Source organism: Paroedura picta, chromosome 6, assembly GCF_049243985.1.
Source record: "Paroedura picta isolate Pp20150507F chromosome 6, Ppicta_v3.0, whole genome shotgun sequence".
NCBI lineage: Eukaryota > Metazoa > Chordata > Lepidosauria > Squamata > Gekkonidae > Paroedura > Paroedura picta.
Genome location: NC_135374.1, coordinates 50,478,104 through 50,501,672, shown reverse-complemented (window position 1 = coordinate 50,501,672; position 23,569 = coordinate 50,478,104). Strand labels below are relative to the sequence as shown.

At 41.3% G+C, this 23,569-nt stretch overlaps 1 protein-coding gene across 4 annotated transcripts in view; it reads left to right on the top strand.

The window, feature by feature from the left end:
- Nucleotides 1-22,873, top strand: part of SAMSN1 (SAM domain, SH3 domain and nuclear localization signals 1) — a 124,560-nt gene extending 101,687 nt beyond the window's left edge. For all 4 annotated transcript variants that reach the window (XM_077342406.1, XM_077342407.1, XM_077342408.1 and 1 more), the window contains 3 exons: nucleotides 2,268-2,474; nucleotides 7,828-7,978; nucleotides 21,277-22,873. In XM_077342406.1, coding sequence (XP_077198521.1) covers nucleotides 2,268-2,474; nucleotides 7,828-7,978; nucleotides 21,277-21,476 — 558 coding nt within the window. In that variant the 3' untranslated portion in view covers nucleotides 21,477-22,873. The remainder of the gene's footprint in view (nucleotides 1-2,267; nucleotides 2,475-7,827; nucleotides 7,979-21,276) is intronic.
- Nucleotides 22,874-23,569: the final 696 nt, after the last annotated feature.

Below are 23,569 nucleotides of genomic sequence, written 5' to 3'. Positions count from 1 at the left end.
AAATTATGCAGGTACCAGATATATTACTTGCCTGATAGGTATTTTTTGGATAAACTTGTCATGATTTTGACCAAACATATTGATCTGGATAGTTTAGTATTAAGAAAAGTAATGGTATAATATAGCTCTATCTAGATCTATATATTTGTATCAATATGCATGACCTGTTACAGAATAGAGGAAGACAGTTCCCTATACCTATGGGCTCAGATTTCACTCAGAGAAAACAACAAACAAACAGAAGATGGGTGGAGTTAAACCAGACAAAATATGTATTAATTCACATAATACTTTTTCATTTGGTTTCATCTTGGTACAAAGTGGATTGTACCAAAGGCAAAGAGGGTTTTGAAGTAAGAAAATGCCGTTTTGTCCTGCAGGTGCTATGGAAGGGAGCTTCAGAAAGGGGACATTATGCACGGGGGGAATAACGCACAATCGGGGTGGAATGGCAGCGACTAAAATCACCGATAACGCATGGTGCCGGCTGCAACCAGCCGCAGATTTGGTGCATGCCACCGAAAAAGCCGCGTTCACGAAATGCGGAAGAAAGCGCAGCTTCCGGGTGACCGGGGCACAACCAGAAGTGGCGCTGGGATCGCCGCGTGCATAATCGGTTATTCTGGGCTTCGCCGCCGTTGCGCCCCACCCCGTGCGTAACCGGTGTGCATCGCGTCTTCCACCTCTGCGTTTTCCGTGTGACCCGAAATCGCCGTTTCGGCGGCCATGCATAATGGGCTCAAATGAGAAAAGGCATTGCTACTGAGGTAGCTATCCAAATGGCTCCTGATAAGAGTTGTGCAAATGAAAGAGCACAGATGATAAGATTCAGATATCAGAAAGAACAAATACTAGGGGGGTATTGACTATGAAAATTTGTGCTGGATCTAGAACTATTGGGAAGCCAAAGTAGAAGTTGAATGATGACTGTTGCATGGTCAGAATGACAAGAAACTTTATTTTTTTTAGCAGAGCTCTGATTAGAGGTGACTGGATTGAAGCGTGACAACAGAAGTTAGATAGGGATATGTTAGAGTAGTGAAAGGCTGGCATTTTACCAACTCCACCAAGCCAAGCTACTGGGACCCTACTTGGCCCCAGAACACCTAGCCACAGTGATCCATGCAATGGTCACCTCTACACTAGACTTCTGCAAGCTCTATGCAGGCCTACCCTTATCCTTGATCCGGAAACTAGAACTGGTGCAGAATGCTGTGGCCAGGATTCTCACTAATACATCATAGATATCCCACATCTGGCATGTACTCCAACAACTCAGCTGGTTCCCAATTGAATTCCAGATCAGGCTTAAGGTTTTGGTACTTACCTTCAAGGCCCAGTGAACCTGAGAGACTGCCTCTCTGCCTACATCCCCAAAAGAGCACTACACTCCACCACCACCAACCAACTGGTGACCCCTGGCCCCAAAGATGCATATCAGTACTCAATAAGGGCCAGAGCCTTTTCTGTCCTCACCCCCACCAGTGGAATGAGCTCCCTGAAGAGATCCGGGACCTGCCTGAACTCAATTTTGCAGGGCTTGAAAAATGGAGGTCCTCCACCAGGCATTTGCTTGAGGCCGACCGACCCAACAACATCCTGGTCCCCCCTGACACACCCCCTTACATGACTAAAAGGCTGCCATACAGAGGATGGAGCAGAGTTGTTCTCTCGTGACCCGGAGGGATGGACCAGAACAAATGGGATGAAATTAATTCCAAAGAAATTCCGTCTAAATATCAGGAAGAACTTTCTGACAGTTAGAGCGGTTTCTCAATGGAACAGGCTTCCTCAGGAGGTGGTGGGTGCTACATATTGGGAATTTTTTAAAGAGAGGCTACATAGCCATCTGATGAAGAGATTGATTCTGTGGAGGCTTAAGGGTATGGCAGGTTACAATGGGTTGTGAGTGTCCTGCATAGTGCAGGGGTTGGACTAGATGACCTATGAGGTACCTTCCAACTATGGTTCTATGATTCTATGACTAAATATGACCTACCTAAGGGTTCTGTTAAAGTTGCTAACTTTGTTGAACAATGTTCTGTTGAAATATCCTAGTTGATATGTTATGCTATGTTATATTTATTATGATGTTTTATGTAAATCGCCCAGACCTGTAGGGAAGGTTGGTATAAAAATCTAAATAAACAAACAAACAAACCGCTCTGTCAGGAACCTCTTTTTTAATCAACTAGAATAAATTATTCTTGGAAATTACAAATAACAGTATTATTTCCAAATTCTTTCATTGTTATTCCTTTTTCCAGAAAGGAGACATAATTGATATCATTTGCAAAACTCCTATGGGAATGTGGACAGGGCTCCTGAATAACAAAGTGGGAAACTTCAAATTTATTTATGTGGATCTAATTGAAGAAGAAGAATCTACATCCAGAAAGCTAAAGCCACACAGAAGAAGTAAAAGGGCCAAGCCTAAATCTCTTCAGGAACTCTTAGAACAAATCCATCTCCTGGTTAGTAAAGTAAACTCTGTTGTGATTTTTTACATATTTCACCTGCATATGGTTAATTAAATGCTCATCTTTTCAAGCAGAACAAATTTAGAGTTCAGTGGCAATATGTATAATTGACTATTCATTGGATAAGTGCTGATTATATATATTTAGGAGGGACTAACCTTCTCCCAGCATACCTCTTGATATCCTTAACCACTGTCACTCCTTAAATAAAAGGGAAAGGCCAGAACAGGCGGTGCATCCAGACTTCACTTCCAGTCTGTGCCCGCACCCACCAACCTGGCTACCACCCAACAACCTTGGGAAGCTAAAACTCCTGGTTTTATTACCATCCTCTGTCCTCATTACCATCCTCTGTCCTCTTATTTCTCTTACCATCAGACAAGTAGAATGGAGTGACACAATGGATATTCTGCTGCTGGAAAAAGGGTGATCTTATTCAGTTCTTTTCCCCATTGTAGCTTGTATCCAGCATGACTTTCTCTCTGCAATTGACCTCTGAACCTCAGTAATGCTTTTTGGGTGGGTCAATAAGAAGCTGCTATAGGGAGGAGAGGAATGACCTACTTCCAATTAGGGTTGGGCACTTTGGCGTCTGAAACGGCCATTTCTGCCTGAAGCAGCCAGCGCCGTGGTGCAGGAGGGAAGGGACGCACGGGCGCTGGTGTGCCTGCACCTCCTCTCCCCCACCCTGCGACGCTGCCTGCTTCAGGCAGGAATGGCCACTTCAGATGCTGAAGCGCCCAACCCTACTTCCAATAGAATTAGTAGATTTTGGATCCAATTTATTTTTCATTAATTCAACTTGAAAATACACTGACATAATTGAATTCTATGTCTTGCTTCGTGTTGGACCCTTCTTTTTGTACAATAGACAAATGCAGAATGCATTCCTTCATCACTAGGAGGTTCAGCACTCAGGTATCTTTTGGGAGGCTGTGACATACCTACTGCCAGAGAACAGAGGTGGAAAACCACCACTGCCCTGGACAAAAAGAACTGCAAATGGAAACAAGGGGCATTTCTGCACATTGCTAAAAATAGTGTTACACCAGCTGAATGGTGTAGCGCTAAATATTATTGCACCTTCTGGCCATTCCTCACCTTCTTGCCGTCTTGCTGTAGTCTTCCACCTTTTCGCACTTTCCACCCTGCACAAGTGCTGATGGAAATGGTGGAAGAGAGCAACGCAGTTATTACGCGACTCTCTTCCGCCTGTCAATCAAGCCAGGCAGCCAATCCCCTTTCTCCTTTTTTAAATGATCCCGTGATACCTGCTAATTTTTTTTAAATTAATAGTTCTCTGTTTAAATGCCTGTGTATCTAATCACAGATGCATAGTACTTTTGAATGCTACTCCTTATGGAATCATGGGTCTTGGATCTTTTAAAAATTAATCTTGTTCCTGATTTTTTTTTTTGGGGGGGGGGGACAACTTTAGAAAGGCATGCTTTGTATTTTAACTTTTGGAAAAAATATTTTTGGCTTTGCCTACATGCTTGTATGCCTATTAGCTGCTCCAGGCAGTTCACCTTTAAAAAAAAAATCCCATCCATGGAAGAAGGGAGAATGAGGCAGGTGCGAGGGCAGAGCACTGGAGGCAGAGATAGCCTTCATCCATACATTTTTTTTTGCATGTTGTCTGCTGGTTGTCCACTGGGGGAACATGTTTTTTAGGTTGGTGAATCCACTTTTTGGGATTCACCAACTTGCGCTTTAAAATGGATATTACGAGTAGTTTGCCAGCTGGATGCACGAGGCTGGTGACATCATGCGGAGCACCCAGAATATAGTATCTTTGGGAGGTGAGTATGAGGGTAAACCTATGGTGTGTAGAAAGGCCCAAGGTTTAGGAGCCAAGCCAACACATTTGCGCTCTTGGGTTTCTTTGTTACTCTATGGTGATTCAGCAAGGGCTTGTCTTTAAACGACATGAAAACAATCTACTACTAATTTTTTCCCATCCTGCTAAAAATGCACTTTTAGAAGCAGCAAATCCATTTGATGAGCCTGTCAGTTGTCTACTTATTTTTAAGTTTGGTTCATAAAATCCTTCACTCCATTTTCTTTATGACTAAAAATCACTTTGTAGCTGATTTAAATGCTTGGGGGAGGATGGAAGAGACTCAATACTTACCCTGTTTAAACCATGGGTTAAGAAACATTGCATGATTGAATATAAACATTATTTATATAGTGCTTCACAATTACAATGCCATTTTCAAATGTTAATTGTTCATCTTAACCTTGTAACACAAGATATATAAATGAAAATCTCTCCCATACTCATACTTCAGAAACAGATGCATATAAATATAAGAACAAAGTCAGAGCTCTGAAGTAATCTGGAAACCGCTCAGGAAGTAAGGCTAAGGGGGGTGGGCTGAGTCCAGGATAGAAACACGGGCCAACGATTGGCCAAGCCATGTTTCTTCCTTCTTTGCAATTCTCTGCAGATTTGAGGCCACTGCACAGCGTTATTCTGCTGACGAAACTGGTTCTTTTGTCTCCTGTTTCATCTGCACAACAACCCTGTGCAGTAGGCCTCAAGTCTTTCAGTTCAACAACAACCTGTGTGGGAAGCCTTAAATGTTTCTTCTCTACCACAACCCTGTCCAAAGTAGCCCTTTCTGCCTGGGGAGCTGATCTTTATACTCTGCAGATGGGCTTGTAATTCTAGGAGCTCTCCAGGCCCCACCTGGAGGTTGGCTACCCCTGGGTTAGAAATATTCCTTGAGTTTTAGAGGTGGGACTTCAAAATCGTACAATGCCTCAGAGTCCACCCTTCGAGGAGGCCGCAAGTGCGCTTCTGGGCCTGGGGGGGAGGGGGAGGAAGCCTTCACCCTGGCCCCAAAAGCACACCTAGCGCCCGTTGTATTTATAAGTACAAGCTTGGTCCCTAGTAAGTAAATAAATCATGTTGTATAAAAAAACATAATGTTGTTTGAAATGGCATATTTACAACATTGTAGATTTTGTTTCCTCTACAAGTAAGATATATTTCTAAGATTTGACAAACATGCCTGAAGAATACATTAAATGGGACCATTTAATTATCGGTTCTTTGGGGTTCTTTTACTGAAATCCCAGTGTATGCAGTTAAAGGAAAGGAAAGATTTGGCTGCAGGTCTAAAATTTAAAGGCAGGCACAATCTTACTACAGGTAAGCAGGTTATTTCAACAAGAGAATAAATAATGTGTCTATCTTTCCCAATCCCCTATGATGATGTAGGTTTTGCATTTATTTATTTATTTATTTATTTATTTATTTATTTGTTTATATTTTTATACCGCCCTTCCCTACGGCTCTGGGCGGTTTACATAAACCATTTTGGAACATTTACATAGAACATTTATTAATTATATATCATTAAAGTTCAGTTTTACAGTAAAAAAAACTTTCTCACTGTACGTGTATGTGGTTTTGGAACTGCATATTTTCCAAATGAACAGTATTTACAATTATTTAGTTTCAAAATATTTGTTCATGTACTAAAATATTATATCCAGAAATTTCTTAATGTAATTGTATGACATGAATGATATATGCCATTTCATAAAATCATAGAATGGAATCACAGAATCATAGAATTGGAAGGGGCATATAGACCATTTAGTCCAACCTCCTGCTTAATGCAGGGTAAGCCTAAAGCATCCAGGACAAATATCTGTCTAGCCGCTGCTTGAAGACTGCCAGTGAGGGGGAGCTCACAACCTACACAGATAGCCTATTCCACTGCTGAACTACTCTGACTGTGATATTTTTTCCTGATATCTAGCCAGTATTGTTCTATATGTAGTTTAAACCCATCACTGTGGGTCCTATCCTCTGATGTCAGCAGAAACCACTCCCTGCTCTCCTCCAGGTAACAAACTTTCAGATAGTTAAAGAAGGCAATCATGTACTCTCTTAACCTCCGGCCTGAACATTCCCATGTCCCTCAGCCTTTCCTCCTAGGGTTTGGTCCCCAAATCCTTGTCACTCTTTTCTGCACACTCTCACTTTTGTCCACATCATTTTTGAAGTGAGACTTCTAGAACTGCACTTAGTACAGGTGTGGTATGACCAATGCAGAATACAGCAGGACTACGACAGTTTTGATGAACTGTTGATACAGTTCAAGATTGTGTTTGCCTTTTTTTTTTTTACCACAGTATCACATTGTGTGCTCTTATTTAACTTACAACCCACAAGTATCCCAAGATCTCATCCACACACACTGCTACCCATACTGATAGATTCAAGTGGGTAACCATGTTGGTCTGAAATAGCAAAACAAAAATTATTGCAATAGCACCTTTAAGACCAACAAAGATGTATTCAAGGCATGAGCTTCAGACAAAATAGAACAAGGCCATAAGAGTATAGATATAAGGCAAAAGTTATTAGTGGCAAATTAGTAAACTGTCATAATATCCAAATTATGCAGTATGGTAATTCTTTGCAAAAATAGCTAATCAGTCCTTTTGAGTTCAGTTGTATTTCACAAAATTATTGGAGAAATAAAAATGTAAAGATTAGTAATTAATGGCAGACACTTTCCCAGTTGTGAAAAGAAATAATTAAAAGAGACTAGTTGCTTGCCCTATCCATCTCTACTTAAACATGGAAGTATACCCACAAGTGACAAGGTGCTCAGTTTTGTCACTTATTTTGTCCTGAGACCAGAGAGTTAGATTCTCAATTATATTATACACTACTTACATCACATTACAGCCACATTATCTCAAATAAAATAAAAAGAGGGGATATAAAAGTTGAATGAGATTAGCATATGTAGTGAGATAAAAAGCTTATGTCCTTGTTGAGTCCAGGGTATTCCATTGTTTTGAGTGTTGTAATAACTTACAGTTTTGCAATCTCCCCTTCTAGTCTTTTTATTTTTTAATTTATTTTAATTATTTATTTTTACAGCTGGGAATGTGTCTGCCATGAATTACTAACCTTGACATTTTTAGCTCTCCAATGTTTTTGTGAACTACCACTGAACTCAAATGGACTGATTAACTGTTTTAGGAAATAATTACCATACTGCATAATTTGGATATTATGACAGAGTTTACTTATTTACCACTAATTTACTTTTGCCTTATATCTGTACTCTTATGATCCTTTTGATGAGAAAGAGCGCATGGACTCAAAAACCCATGCCTTGAATAAATCTTTGTTGGTCTTAAAAGTGGTATTGGACTCAATTTTTGGTTTGCTAACCATAATGTCTGCAAAGTTCCTATATGAAACAGTGATGATCTTGGGAATATCAGAACGTCTTCTACCAAAACCACAAAATGGGAGTGGGGGGAGTAAAACTGTCATTTTAAAAATCAGGTATTTGCATTCTTTATTCAGGACTACGTATCTACTCTCTTGCTAAATGGCTATGAGAAACTGGATGATTTAAAAGATCTAAAAGAGAGTCATCTGATTGAGCTAAAGATTGAAAACCAAGGAGACAGAATGAGATTGCTGTCTGCTATTGAAAGCCTGCAAGATTATGAAAGTGAGTGCTAAGTTTTTCCTTGGTATTATGTTGTAATTTAAATCAATGGCTGTGATTTTTCATTTTAAGTGAAGCAATGGGTATGCCATCAGAAAGTATATCACTGAAGAGGACTGTCAATACATTAAGTCCTCAACAATGAACAGTGTACAATAACAGCTTGCATTGTTACCCACAAGAAGGATAGATGAGAAGGACTTCTAGCATTTAAAGATGACCCCTGCTAGCATGGAACAGACATGTATATTTGGCTCTTAAAATGGCTCTAACTGAAGAAGCAAGCAGCATATGGTGAGGTGAGAGCCTTTGATCACTGACACAGGGAGTTTGGTTTCTCCTTGTGTTTTTGTAAACTACAACTGAATTCCAGGCTGTTTTGACAAAGAATTATCATTGGCTGTATTTGGTTGTGTGACAGTCTACTGATGTAACACAATTGATTTTTGCTATATATTCCCTGTCGGGTAAGGAGTTCATAGTCTGATGAAGAGTGCTTGCAGTCGAAAGCTCACGCCTTGAATAAATCTTAGTTGGTCTTAACGGTGCTACTGGACTTTGACTTTATGTATACTTGGGGTATTCCAATGCTTAAGATCTAGTGTGTGGATACTAAGGTTCACATTCAGTCCAACAGTCAAAACACAAGGAGGGATAAGTTTCCTTAACAGAAATTATTTTTATTTCATAAACAGAAAAGAGACCAAACTAAGTCAAGCAACTTGCAGAGCAAAAAGATCCTGAAAAATCCTAATTAATTGGGAACATTGGAAGGTTCCCTGAGTTTTTGTGTCTCCCAGGGTTTGCTATTGGCTTGCCAGAGTGCTTTAGCTAAGATTCTTTCAGTTTCAAGTGCTTTTGTTGTTTCTTAGAAGTTCATTCTTTGCTGGAGTTGGTTTGTGTTGAGTTCATGGGGTGGTGTTGTGAATACTTGAATCTTATATTGAAACTAGAGGCAAAGCCTGTTGCACCCAGGAATACAATGGGTGCTAGCATATACACTTGCACTGTGAACTTCCTGGGTTCTGGCCCTCATCCTGTCCACTCCGCACTCAATCTTGATATCCAATGTGGTGAAGTGGTTTAGCATCTCAAGAGATGGGTTTGATTCCTGACTCCTCCTCCATATGCAGTCAGCTGGGTTGCCAACTTATTTATTTATTTATAGTTGGATTTATATACTGCTGTTCGCCAAAAGGTCTCACGGCGGTTCACAATAAAATATAAAATCACAGTAAAATCATATAAAACCCCATAAATACCCCATTATTACAATAAAAATATGGCATTCTATTCTATAACTCTCCCCACTTTCCACACTTGTTCAGAGAGAGGTCAGACATTAATTCTGTAACAGAGAGAGGAGAGAAAAAACTGGCCGATGGATTGGGGATCTTGGATGGAACCCGGGCTCTGCCCTGGCCTCAACCATACGCCTGGCGAAAGAGCTCCATCTTACAGGCCCTATGGAAAGATGGTAGTTCCGACAGGGCCCTTATCTCCTCTGGGAGCTCATTCCACCAGGTTGGGGCCAGGACCAAAAAGGCCCTGGCCCTGGTCAAGGCCAGGTGAACGTCCCAGGGACCCGGGACAGTCAGTAGATTCATACCTGCAGAGCAGAGAGCCCTGCAGGGGGCATAAGCAACCAAACGGTCCCGTAGGTAAATAGGACCCAAGCCGCATGTGGCCTTAAACTTCCAAGTGGGGACATGGAAACTTATGGGAAGACGAACAAGAGAAAGACAGAATGGGAGAGAGGGAGGGAAGGAAGGCATCAGTTCTCCTGGAAAAAACAGCTGATTTGGAGGGATATTGGCCCTATTAGCCCCACCCCCATACATCAGTGTCTACACAGGTCACCACTGTCCCCACCTTCCCATCGAACCACATATCTTCTAAAGGCCAGACCAGGCAGCCATGGAGAGGTGAGCTGCTGCCTCCCCCCCCTATCTTACAAAGGCTGGGCTGGGAATGTTGCATTTATCTGAGAGCATCAAGGTTCTATACAAAGTATAGTTTTTAAAACCCCATTTTTCTGCTCTCGGGTTTGTTATGGTTTTGACAAATGGGCATTAGATGACTATTCTGGGTGCCAAACTCATTAGACAAAGTTATTAATAGAAGTGAGAGCTTATGATCACTAGCAATAGTTTACCAGGTCAATCAAATCAGCAGAGAAAATAAAATAGTCTGTAGTTTTTACCCCCCAAAATGTTAAATACATAACCCCCTGTGGTTTACTTTCTCCTTAAGACCATTTAAAATAATCAATGTTCTGCTGTCTATAAATGTGGCCATTAGTTTACCAAATAAATTGATCTTGTTATCCTTAAAGGATCTATAATGGTGGTTAAAACAACTTGTTTCCTCCATTAATATTCCCAGAGATACAAAATAAAATACTTCTAGGGTAGTGCCAATACATGCATTAGAATCACAAAAATAAATGATGTGCTAGGATATCTGCAAATCATATAATGTATGTACTTATCAAACTAATCCTAAAGAGTAACAGTAGACTTCCTCATTGACTGCAGAGGCAAATAAAATTTATTAAGACCAGTGATAAGGAGGCTATCTCAACAAGAATTCCTAATGCCCAAGGGTGGAATTGGGTTGTGGATAGCTTTTAAAACATAATGACAGTTATATCAAACTAAGAAGACCTCCTAAAGGTCTTCCTTTACCACCAGATTGAATAGCATCAAGAGAATAAGCATGAAACCCAGAAAAAGTAATTTTGTCTAGAGCCCAAGTCTTCTGAAGAAAAAAAACAAACCAAGGTCATTCCCTGCCAGTAGTTCTTTAATTTCTGGGGAGGAGCTTTTAAGTTTTGATCCAGCAATGTGAGTGGTTTTAAACATTGGCTCTTTGGTGCATTTGACACATTTTACGGTCATCAGCTGGCATGGATTTGTTTTGAAAGAATTATTAGAAGATCTGGTTTGTTCACTTACAGTAGGTTGTTTAACAATCATCTTAGGTTCGAGTGAAAAAGAATTATGTTCTTTTTACCAAAGCAGGCCATGTGATCCTGTTACGCAACCAATCTTCAAACAAAACATTTGTAGTAGCCTGGCAAAATCCTGCTTTGTCAGTGGCTCAGTAGGGGCCTCCAGCACTACTATGGGCTGACTGCTAGAATACTGGGCTAAGTCAGATGAGTTACTCTAGAAAAAGAGATTCCAGGGTTTTCTGAAGAATTTTCTATCTATTAATAAGGTGGGTATGCTCACCAAAACGTAAAGCCCCAAATGATTTAATCTGATTTGTTTCTGTTGGTTCGAAATCCTGTAGCTGCCTTAGCTGTCTCATGGCTCTATTAATCTGACAGTGATAATGAACTGATGATTAATAAAGAATAAGGAAGGATCAGTCGCTTGATGAGAAGGTACAACAAGATCAATGAGCAAAAGCTTTTCACTAGCCTTTTTCTTCCAGTCTTTGACCAAAGAAGAAGTGGAGGGACAAACTTCATGTATTAAAAGTTCTAACAAAGAGTATGTTGTATCATTTGACATGAGATACTTCAGAGCATACTAAATATGGTGATCTTGAAGAATGGAAATAAAAAACTTGTCAGGTCATCAAGTGTGTGTTTGTTTTGCTGCACTCCCTTAGTTCCAAACCAGCCCAAAAATCAGGGCTAATTCTTTATACCCTTTTACTGAGGGAAACTGGTGTTGGCACTGCAATGTGAGAATAATAAAAATGTAATATTTTGAAGATGAGCCAGCTTGAAAAGAAATTCTTTGTATTGTAGAAGGGAGTTATCCTCTAAATCAGTGGTCCTAAACCACTGGGCCGCAGCCTGGTGCCAGGCCGCGAAGGACTCGGCACCGGGCCGCGGTTCCCTCTCCCCGCCCCCCCCCCCCCCGCAGTGAGAAACTCGCCAGGCCACGAGCAAATTGGCCGATTAGCTTGCGGCCTGGCAAGCTTCTTTCTGCGGGGGGGGGGGGGAATGGGAGCACAGCTGCCGGCACGCCTGTGGTGCAAACAGAGGGGGTCTTACTCCTCCCCCTCCATTGAAATAGAAAAGTGTTCTGCATGTGGTTAGGGAAGCTCAGAATGGAAATCGCATTCAATGGAGACGACAGGGACCGAATCGATCTGGGATTTGAATAAAAGCTCCTTGCAGATTCAGCCTTAGTGTGACTTGCTGCCTTTTTATTTCAGTTTAAACCAGGCTACTTTCATCAGTCCTAGACCCACACTGAGTTGTGCATGTGTACAGAAAAGAGGGAAACAAGCCATGCCAAAAATGAGGGGCCCTATGGGTTATGGCTCAAGGGCATCATTATTTCTTTTAAGAATGGGAAAATAGCAACATAAAGTCTTATGAGTGTAGCCTACTGGTCATGGTCATCAGTGGCTAATCTCTCATTACTTGTAAAACTGAACCAGATTGCACATGGTAACATGTTCAGTGAATGCCTACAGGGACATGTTTCCATTAAGGGGCAGATTATGGAACAAGCCGATAAACAACCTTCAACAGCCATATATTCAATAGCCCTATACATTAAGGCAAGGAAGCTCATTAATGCAGTTACTGGGTGAAACTTGGTACTGCCTTGTAGTGTCTTTGTAGTAGGCCCTCTCAGATCCTACAATTTTGACTCCTAAAATATTCTAGAATTTATGTAGCCAATTGGTTCTCTGCTAGCTACAAAGAATTCTCTAGTTGCCTTTACAGGGGAAATATAGTTGTTAGTCCATGGCTGCCAGTCAGAAATTACTTTTGACACTAGTATATATTACAGTTAATGTTAAGTATTGGTTAGAAAACAGGCTCTTTTGAAGCCATCAACATGTTATGGTTTACATTGCATAAGAATTAATAATGATGATACAGAGAAAAGAGGAGCAATTCCTTCTATAACAACTGCTTATCACAAAACAATGGATCTGAATTTCCCCTAGAAGCCTGACTGTTATCATAGTTTTAAAAAATTGCCATAATGTTCCTTTCACCCAAGAGGGCTGTTAGAAGACAGGATATGGTGCATGGGTCAAACATACATATGGCCCAATGAATTCGGTGATATAACCCATAATATTAATGGCATATCTTGGACTACACTATGTACTTCATACCTATACAAGGAGTACTTGAATTAGGAAAGTAAAAATGAGGTCTCACTAGCAACATTCATCCTTCTTTGCTACAGAACAATAATGTTTTCTCCCTGGTGTTGATCAGTAATGTTAAAGATAAGGGTAAAAATGTGGTAAAGTGTATAATGGAACATAATAGGTCATTCAGTCAAGTAATTATAATGAAAGAATGGGAGCCAACGTGATCCTGGGGTTAACTCTTAGCAGAGTGAGTAAGTCTGCATGACCTTGGCTAAACCACTGTGTTTCTGTCAACCCAAGTGGAAAATTGGACTGAAAAAGCTGGGCATCATTGTTGCAAGTAAATATTGAATCCGAAATCAACTTTCCAAGGTCAATATTTTTTTCTTAAGTAGGCATGATTCTGTCTGCTATAAATGATTTCCTGATTAAAATTGATTATCTGTAGTGCTTACCAGTGAGACGCATAATTACCCAATTGTACAAAAAAATCTTGTTACGGACTATGGGAATTACACTTAAATACCCCAAATACAAGCTCAGCCATTCCCCAGCTCATTTGAACTGAACATATAAATTCAAGTGATTTGCTTGGGACTTTTAATGTGCTTGAGTTTACTTCTGATAGTCAGATTTGCAGCACTGTAGCTTTTTTACCGAAAGTTGTACTGGCTGAAATACAAGTTCCTAGTACCCACAGTGTGAAGGAAGTCTTTATCAGTTTGCAGCTTTCAGGCAATGTTCATTTTACCAACTCCAAGACCATCTCTGCATTTGAGACATATCTTGCTTTATCCTTATGCTATTTCTATTTGATTCTTGAAGTCAATGCTAGGGGCCTTTTCGGTCCTGGCCCCAACCTAGTGGAATGAGCTCCCGGAAGAGCTGGAGTTGTCAGCTTTCTGCAGGGCCTGCAAGACAGAGCTCTTCCATCAGGCGTATGGTTGAGGAATACCGGGTTGAGCCCCGGTATTCCATCTGAGGATCTCCCTCCAAGGTTCAGCCAGATATGGCACCTCACTCCCAGTGGAGGAAGACTTGGCCTCTGGCTGGACAAGGAAGGAAGGGATCAGGGGTAATTAGAAGGCTTAACATGTGACTGCCTGCCGCCTTTGCTGTAAGGGATGATTTTATGGGGTTTTATTGTATTTTAATAATGTTTTATGGCTGTGAACTGTCGCGATATCATTGGAAGACTGGCAGTATACAAATTGAGAAATCGTATCCATGGTTCTTCTATATATTTGTGAAACGGCCCTGTGGGAAGAGCGTGTCCCAGGCGTCTGTGAGTGAATACAGGCCAATGAGGGTGCGGCCAACACAGCACAACTGGCCAGCATAGCTGGTTGCACCCTGATTGGGCCGTATCCTACACCCGCCTCCCTCACAGTGTGCCTATTATGAGGAGAGGAAGGGAAGGCAATTTTAAACGGCTGAGAAACACCTGCGGCCTGCTGGGTGCCTGTGGGCCATTCTCAGTTCTCACAGAGCTCTCAGCTCCACTTCCCTGACAAGATGACTGTTATGGGGAGAGAAAGGGAAGGTGATTTAAAATTCCTCCCCATACTCTTCCCAGTGCCAAGCTCTCTCTATCTTAATGAGTCTATTCCTTTTTACCTAACCTCTCTCTTTGCTATTCCCCCCCCCTCTCCCCCTGCTAGCGCCTGTTGTATCTGCTGCAATGGGCTTTAATTCTAGTAAATAAATAAAAATAAATAAAATATAAACTGAGAAACTCACACAAATCCCCAACTTATATACACAAATGAACAAAAGGATCTTCCTGCTAGCATGCACTATAAGTCTGTTGCCTTTTAAACGGACCTGCTTCAACAGACTGGATCTGTCCTCGTACTGGACAAATAAATACTCAAGCTAAGTCCTCAGCAGGTCTACAGCCACAACAATGGTGATGGATATTATAAGGAAGGGAGCATGCGCAAACAAATCAAAATGGCAGTTGGAGGGGGTGGGGAAAACCAAATGCAAGGATTTCTCCATTGGGCAGCCCCAAATTAGAATTCACCTTAAAAATAAAATCACTTTAATCAAGAAATCATTAACCATGGGATAAGTGAGTACGCAATTTTGGTCTGAAAAGGGAAAATTAGGTGCAGGAAGGAACACAAAGTACAGCACTTTAAAAAGTTAAAAGCGAGGGATATCACTAGTGCAGAAATGGTCCAACATAGACCAGTTTGCCTTACTTTGCAAGCAACCCTTCCCCCACCCCCATCTTTATATGGTTAACTATCTGCTTGGTGTTCTAATACACAACCATATTAAAGTCAATCAGGTTCTTTATATACCAAAATCTTGCAGATAAAACCATATTAAATTCAATCAGGTTCTTTATATACCAAATTCTTGTGGTAAAGATCACTAGGAGCTGTTTCTCACAGCTGCCCAAGTGCAGAGACCTAACAAAACATGTCATTTATTTACTTATTATTTATACCGCTCTCTCCAGAGGCTCAGGGTGGTTACATGGAGCAACAAAGAACAATACAGTATAACTTGGTAGTAACAGTGATAACAGAGAGAACATAATTTAACAACATCAGCATTTTAACAGTTTGAAAACATTTTAACAGTCCCATTCTTCATCCAAGGAAAGGCTTTCAACTCCATGGTCCCAATCTAGATAGAGTTAGTCATCCTTAAGTCTTATTGAAATAAATGGAATATAAGAAACCCACAACAAATTCATTTTATTGATTTCAATGGTAGTTATGTTTGACTGATCAGGGCCACTGTAATTGCATCCATTCTTCTGGCAAGCATTGTGGCTTTTTTTTTTTTTGCTACAGAAGTCCTTCCATAAGTTCTTTTACAGTAGAAGCCTTTCTGCATTCTAAACTTAGCACCTCATACATTTCACAATGGAAAACCAAAATAAGCAATATGAACTACTAGAATTCTTTGTGGATAAATGTGTATTATTATTTTTTATTATTTTATTTATTTTATTTCTTATATTTATATACTGCCCTCCCTTTTAGCTAAGGACAGTTTACATAGGTATTTTGCATGGAGCCAAATAAAACAGTTTAAAAAACAGCTAGTTTAGACTGCTTTATTATTAATAATCGTTGTTCTGCACTGAATATAGTCTGTTGAAAAACTACACTGCAGTGATTTCTGCACGGAACAATTAAGACCAGGGCTGCTTTAGCATAGCCCTGCCCACTGTAGTTTTGCCAACACCATTTGCTAGACTCTATTAGCAACTCAGTGACTTGTGCTTTGTTCTCTAATGCATAACCAAGGAGCTCCTCTGCAGCACAGGAATTTCTCTTCCTTACCTAGTGACAACAGAGTTTTGCAAGTAAGATTGGTGAAGGGAAAAACGCAGCTCTGTGGATCATTAAAAACATAAAAAACACCAAAGATTAGACAGAGCACAGGATCAGGCTTCAATCACGTGGTTCAACGGAAAAGCATTCAACTCGGTCCCTGAGGCTGTTTTCTTATTTGAAAGAATCAAAGTGTGCATATAGAGTGAAAAGCAGCAACCCTTTTTTCTCAGGGAATGGAGTAGGAGGTGGCCCACCACCCATTTGTGCAAGACATGGGAGGAGTCAAATAACACGTCTGAAGCTCTGCATGACTAATATAGTGGCCGAGGCAGGCAGGAGAGAAATAAATTGGTGAAAAGCCTCTTTCAGAAACAACGCTTAAAAGACACTTAAAGCACCAAAGACACAGTTGACCATGCAGAGCAAAATCAGTTTTGCGCAATAAATTCACTCTCCTGTGCAGAGATCAGAAAACCCACAATGTTTTTAGTGAGTTTTCATCAGATTTCCATCATGCAAAAGAGGAACATCAGAACAAGTACAGTATAACAGTAACAATATCTTATCCATTTGGTGTCTTTTAATAATTGTGAAACAGCCTTGGGGGATGGATGGTCCAGCCTTTCTAGGATCAATCAGGGCCCAATCAGCTGCACCCTGATTGGTCCTGCCCCTACAGCTCCCGCCCTCCCTCACCAAGCCCGCACCCCTTGCCTCACAGACGTGCCTGGTTGTTAGAGCCAGGCACATCTGGCCCCTCCACTTGCAGGGCTCCAGGTAACAGGACCGGTCATGGGGGGGGAGCGCTTCCCAAAGGCCTGGCAAGCACATCCGGGGCCTGAGTGAGGCCGTGGGTATGCTTTCCAGGGCCCTGGGAAGCCATCCGGCCACAGGGGGGGCAACTTCCCAAAGGCCTCCAGGAAGTCATCCGCCTGCAGGGCGGGAGGGAGAGGGAGTGCTTCCCACAGACCTGGAAAGCACACCTGAGACCTCATGCAAGCCCTGGGTGTGCTTGCCAGGCCCCCGGAAAGTTATCCGGCCATGGGGGGCCCTTCCCGGGGGCCTGGCAAGCATACCTGGGGCCTCGCAGAGGCTCCGGGTGTCCTTGCCAGGCGCCTGGGAAGCGGTCCTGCCCACCCCCCCTTGCCCTCCGCACTTCCCAGCGGCCTGGAAAGCAGCCAGGGAGCTGACGGGGAGGACCCTTTAAAAGCCCATTCTTATGAATAGGCTGAAGCTAGTTTTTGAATAAAATAACAGTAATAACAGTGGTAATAACAATATTTCAATAAGTGGTTGAACAACACTAATGTTAACCATCCCATGGTTGGTCAGTTCGAAATTTAATTCATGGGGAGGGATCCTAGGGGGTCCATTAGATGTTGTTAATTCAGTCAACCTCAGCTAAATGCCTGGTGGAAGAGCTCCGTTTTGGAGGCCCTGCAGAACTGCGCTAGCTCCGGCCAGGCCCTAATCTCTTTTGGAAGCTCATTCCACCAAGTGGGAGCCAGGATGAAGAAGGCTCTGGCCCTGGTTAAGGTCAGACATGCTTCCTTGGGGTCAGGGATGACCAGGCAGTTGGAAGTGGCAGAGCGTACAGCTATTTGGAGAGTTTAGACAGGGAAGCAGTCCCTCAGGCACACTGGACCTAAACCACTCGAATCTATAATAACTTCTGGTCATTGAAGAATTTTGGTTTACATTGATCTTAATACAACAACCATAAACAGAACAAAAGCCACATGGAAAGTCATCTTTTTAACTGTACCCTGCCATGGTATCGTCAGAAGTATGATCTTTACATGTACTTCTAACCAACATATCCTTAAGATTTTTTAGCCTTCATGAAAATAAATAGAAGTTTTTAAATCTACATCTAAGGATGTCAGACAAAAAGGCACTAATGTTTTTCAGTTGTATTCCTCATGCCAGCACAAGTGCCATCATAAGGGTACAGAACGATTATCCTATCTGCATTGTTATTGAAACCGTAAGGCAACATTAAAGGTGTGCAGCTCACTATATTAGAGATATGAGAATTGCAGCCATGATATACAGGTTTATAGACAAGTCGACATCCTTATGAAAGGATAGAGGATATTCTTTATTACAGGCTTGTTTACAAATTTTGGGAAAATATCCTCTATCCTTTCATTGTTCCATAAGGAACAATGTACACCTGGGATGCTGCTACACACCTACACACACAAAACAAAGATCCAAGGGCAAAACAAGGGCAAAAATACAGTCATTAATATTTATAACATCGCTTTTGTCAAAGTGTATGTATCAGACATATATTTCTTCAATATCCATAGCTTAATCCTAGAGAGTAAAGTAGTATCAGAATATACATGTCAAAATGATGCATATCGTAGCTCTGCTAACCCTATCTTAGACAACTCTGACTGAAAGCCATTTATCTTGGATGAAACTGCTATGCTTTAGGAAAATTACATGACTTCTGGTAGTTGATATGATACCATGTTCTGCTGAATCTGCAACATTTAATAGTGGCCTTTACAATTTCTCCTTGTACCTTGTACCTTTCACCAGTACTCTAAAATTCTAAAGCATGCCTTGTCATTCAGGAAGTCTAGCTCTCAGCCTTAAGCTGCAGAATCATTCATGCCAGGGTGGGGAGACCAGAATGACTGAGCAGTTGTGTCCAGCATTGAATGTCAACCCAGTAACACTCAAATAGTTTCCTGGAGCAAACTGATCACTGGAAAAGGATGGGGGAGGGGTGGACCAAAGGTCTGCAGACTTCTTTCTGGTTCATAGCTCAGGCTGAAAAGGTATGGGTTAAATATGTGGGGGACATTCAGGAGCTCTGTCTGAGCAAAAACCCACCCTTCCACCCCATGGTTTCAGAGTTTATTTCTGTGTGGCTACCTGTCCTTTGCTATGTCTGCAGGGAGCTGCTGGAGAGTGAACCAGCAAGGAATTTTACCCAGGGGTCTTATTGGCTAACAGACCCTGGAGTTTTCACTTACCCCATAGCAAAAGGCAAATGTATTGTGTAGGCTTGATCATACTATTTAAAAGAGCATAACTTCCACAACTGGCTTCTGGCATTTAGGCACTGGCTGGGGAAAATACTGGAGGTTGTGTAGGGTAGGCTCCCTGCACAACCAAAAGGGAGGTTTCCTTTAGGAGCCTTGGTGGGGCAGCCAACTTAGGGGCTAACTATGCCCCTAGAAGGATGGTGATGGGTAGAAATAAATGTTTCTGCTGTTTTCTGCCCTAATATCAGCCAACTTCCCTCAGTTATCCCAGCAGACTGATGGAGAAGGTGCAGACAGCCAATTGCCAATTGCATTTCTTTGGGGCCAGGTATCACCAACAAGTTGGAATTTGCAGAACATAGTGCTCTTTGGGGACATATTCGGAAAGGCAGTTCCTCAGATATGCAGGGCCCAGATCACATGAGGCCTTGAAAGTAAGAACCAACACCTTGAACCTGATCTGGAACTCAACTGGCAGCCAATGCAGCTGCTGGATAACAGATTGCATATGGACTCTCCAAGGGGTCCTAGTTAGGACCTGAGCAGCTGCATTCTGCACCAGTTGTAACTTCCGGGCCAGGGCCAAGGCTAGGCCCACATACAGCAAGTTATAGTAATCTAGCCTAGAGGTGATAGTTGCATGGATCACTGTGGCTAGGTTGAGTCCAGGTAAGGTGCTAGTAGCTTCACTAGGTGCATATGGAAAAATGTCTGCTGAGCTACTTTTGTGACCTCTGCCTCCATAATAAGAAAGGCATTGAGGGTCACATCCCAGTCCCTGATGGTATGTGCGGCTATCAATTGCTCTTCTTGGTCAAGATGTTACTGTGCATGTGTAATGTAACAGATCTAACTGTGCATGTGTAATGTAACACCTAATGATACCATAATTAGCTGGATCCAAAGACTTTTCCTCTGAGTGATAGTTACTTAGCAGAAGTCTTAGGCTATTTATTAGTTAATAAAATATTATCATTTCTTTAAAACCAAATACTGAAAATCCAAATTGAAATCAAATTGCACTGGTTAAATAAACCACTGCCCTCTCCACCTAATTGATGATTGTCACTACTGCAAAGACTCCACCTTAGGGTTATCAACCCCACCCCAGGGGGGTGGGGGTCTGGAGATTTTATCTATTTAAAATATTTCTATTATGCCTTTCTACACCCATACGATTGCAAAGGTGGTAATTATCAACGCATTAACGTATTAGAACAGCATTTAAAATGGATATAAAAATTATTTAACAGTACAATAAAAACATATATACACAAACACAACGCATCCATAGAAGAGGATCAGTATAAGTCTACTGGAGGTAAGCCAAATGAGGAGAAACAGACGAATCTCCCTGGGAAAGGAGTTCTAAAGTTTCAGAGCAATGACTAAGAAGGCCTGAATTTCAATTGATCTCCAAACTACAGAGACAGTTTCCCCGGAGAAAATTGCCTCTATGGCATTTTAGTAACCCTATTCTGACTGCAGCTCTGTACACTGCTATGGCTCATGTTTCTTGAGTCTGGGAAAGAGAGACAAAATTTTTTTCCTGTTTAATTGACTATCAGTCATAGGATTGCCAATTCTGGGTTAAGAAATTCCAGGAGATTTGTGGATAAAGCCTGGAGAGAACAGGGTTTGGGGCAGGGAGGGATGTCATTACAACAGAAAGCCAGAGGGTCCACTCTTCATGGCAGTCATTTTCTCCAGGGGAATTAGTCTCTGTATTCAGGAGATAAGCTGTAATTCCTGTAGGTTGACAACCGTAGAAGACAACTAGTAGCTTCCTGCCTGATATCTCTGTTTATAGTGGAAATGGGTACAAATGGAAATAATGACTGAAAAGTCCCACAGTTTATGCAGCCATCGCTGACATAAAGGGGTTTTATATAATATATATACTGTTTCATTGTTACAGATGACCAAGACCAAGAAACTGAGCAAGTACCACAGACCTTAAGCCCTGACCTTGACTTTAACAAGCCACAGTCAAGTGACTGTCCAAGAGACTCTGGCTGTTACACTTCATCGGAAAATTCAGATAACAGCAAAGATGACCCAGATACAGAGAACCTTTCTGCCCTGGTGCATGAAATCACACTCACTGAGTCAAACTGAATGGCTCACTTTCTAGAATAATGATTCACACTCAGTTTGCAGCTTAGCAAACATCCTGAACTTTTCTGTTAGCATGGAAATGAAATAATAGAAAGTAATGTCCATTATAAATCAATTTTGAGACGCAATACGCAATAGGATTTCCATCTAATGGTATTTTCTACAAGAAAATGTGAGTTGAATAATCCTCAACTTCTTTTTGTAATTTTGCTAAAAGACCCAGTCATTGCATTTTTATACATAATTTGTACAGAAAATTCCTTTTCTATCATGGGAATGGATACGTAGTACTATATTGCTGAGAATTTTGTTTCCAAAAACATTTCTAAGTATTGTAAATAGTGTAAATAATTGTTGTTTTACAAGACGAAGAAATGATTGTGTCTTCTGATACACTTTTCAACAGTAATGTTTTCACCAAAATGCTACTGTAATTAAAATGCAGCTGGCCAAATATCTGAATTCTAAATATGAAACTTTTAGGCCTAATTGTATCAAATACAATACAAAATGAAATTCAGCAATCACTTTAAAAGAATTTATCATGTCATAAAGGAATATTTATATACATAAGTAAAAATATTTATACCTGGAAAGTGTATTCTGAATACTGTCAAGAACGACTAGTTTGGGCAGCGCGGGGGGTCCGGAGAAGGAGCGTGAGGACAGGAGCGGAAACCTAAGAAAGGAAGATACAGAGGAAGAGATCCCGACAGACCCTCTTTGGATAAGAAACTTACATAAAGTGATGTGGGGAATCAGTTCGCCAGGGGTGGGGGAAACAGTAGCACGGGGGCAGTCAGTACAAGTGGGGAAAGCAAGGGAGAAACCCAGGGCGGGGCGGTGGCGGAGAGACGTGGAATCCCGGAAGGGCGAGGTCCGCCTGAGAAGCCCGGAGGGTCGAGACAGGGGCTAGAGAGGCTACTTAAGGAAGCGTCAATGAGGAGACGGGGTTGGAGGTGTAGTGAAGGAACTACCCTGAACCCAGGAGCGGGAGAGAGAGTACCGACTCCGTTCTGAGACGCTGTTTCCTACAGATAAAGCCTTCTAGTCCCGGGTCTCCCTCACCGAACAACGTGGCAGACCCGAAGCGTGGCAAAGACCCTGCGGACCCTGACAAATACTTTATACATGTGCTCCTTTTTACATAAAAGTTTTCTTATTCCTATTATGCTGAAAGTACAATTACTAGAACTAGGAGGGAGGTCTTTTTTCTTCTTCTTTAATGTGCTTAGTATATTAAACAGAAAATCAAAAATATTTATTTATTAGCAGTCAATAATTGCTTAAAATTACCACAGAGCACTGTGCATTCATCACTCAGTTTCATTTGCTTGTACTTTTACCATTTTAGATGTCCAAAAATGTTGCTTCTGAAAATAAACCAATGATTTAAATTCATTTAATTTCAAATGTTATTACCAAGATTGTGTCATACTAAATATATTCAGAGTATTTTTGTATTATATTATTTTTGTTAGTTGTGAAAAACTGAGCATAACACAATATACACGATTCACAAAGTAAAGAATTATTTTTAGAAGTATATTTTCCTTTAGAAGAATGGTATTTTAACCAGAAACCAATAGAATTATGTTCCTGAGCTCCAGAACTGGTTCAGCTGATATGGCGTTTTCAGCTGAAAGTATTTATTTATTTAATTAATTTGTTGATGCCGCTTTCAGTCCAGCTGGCTTGTGGAGGTTTATAACCAGTTAAAATAAAATACAATACTCCCACAGTGCCCATAAAACACAAAAATCTAACCATTCCCCCCCCACCAAACTGTGCCACCTCATGTCATGCAATTCATCATTAACAGAGCCTTTTATTTATTTTTGCACATGCCTGGTAACGTTGCAACATAAAGACATTGTCAAAAAAAACCCTGCAAGGGCCAAAGTCTGACTTGCATCCCCACCCCCCAAGAAAACTGCATTTTCACTAGGGTGACAATGGAGTCAATTCTGCAAGCGAGTTCTCTCTGCAGGATTAGCTCCTCCACAGGCTCTGTTGGGCAGATTGGCTGTTTGTTCTTTAAAAAAAACCTTGCTTTACAATGGGAAAGTCTGAGTTCAGACTCAGAGACTGGT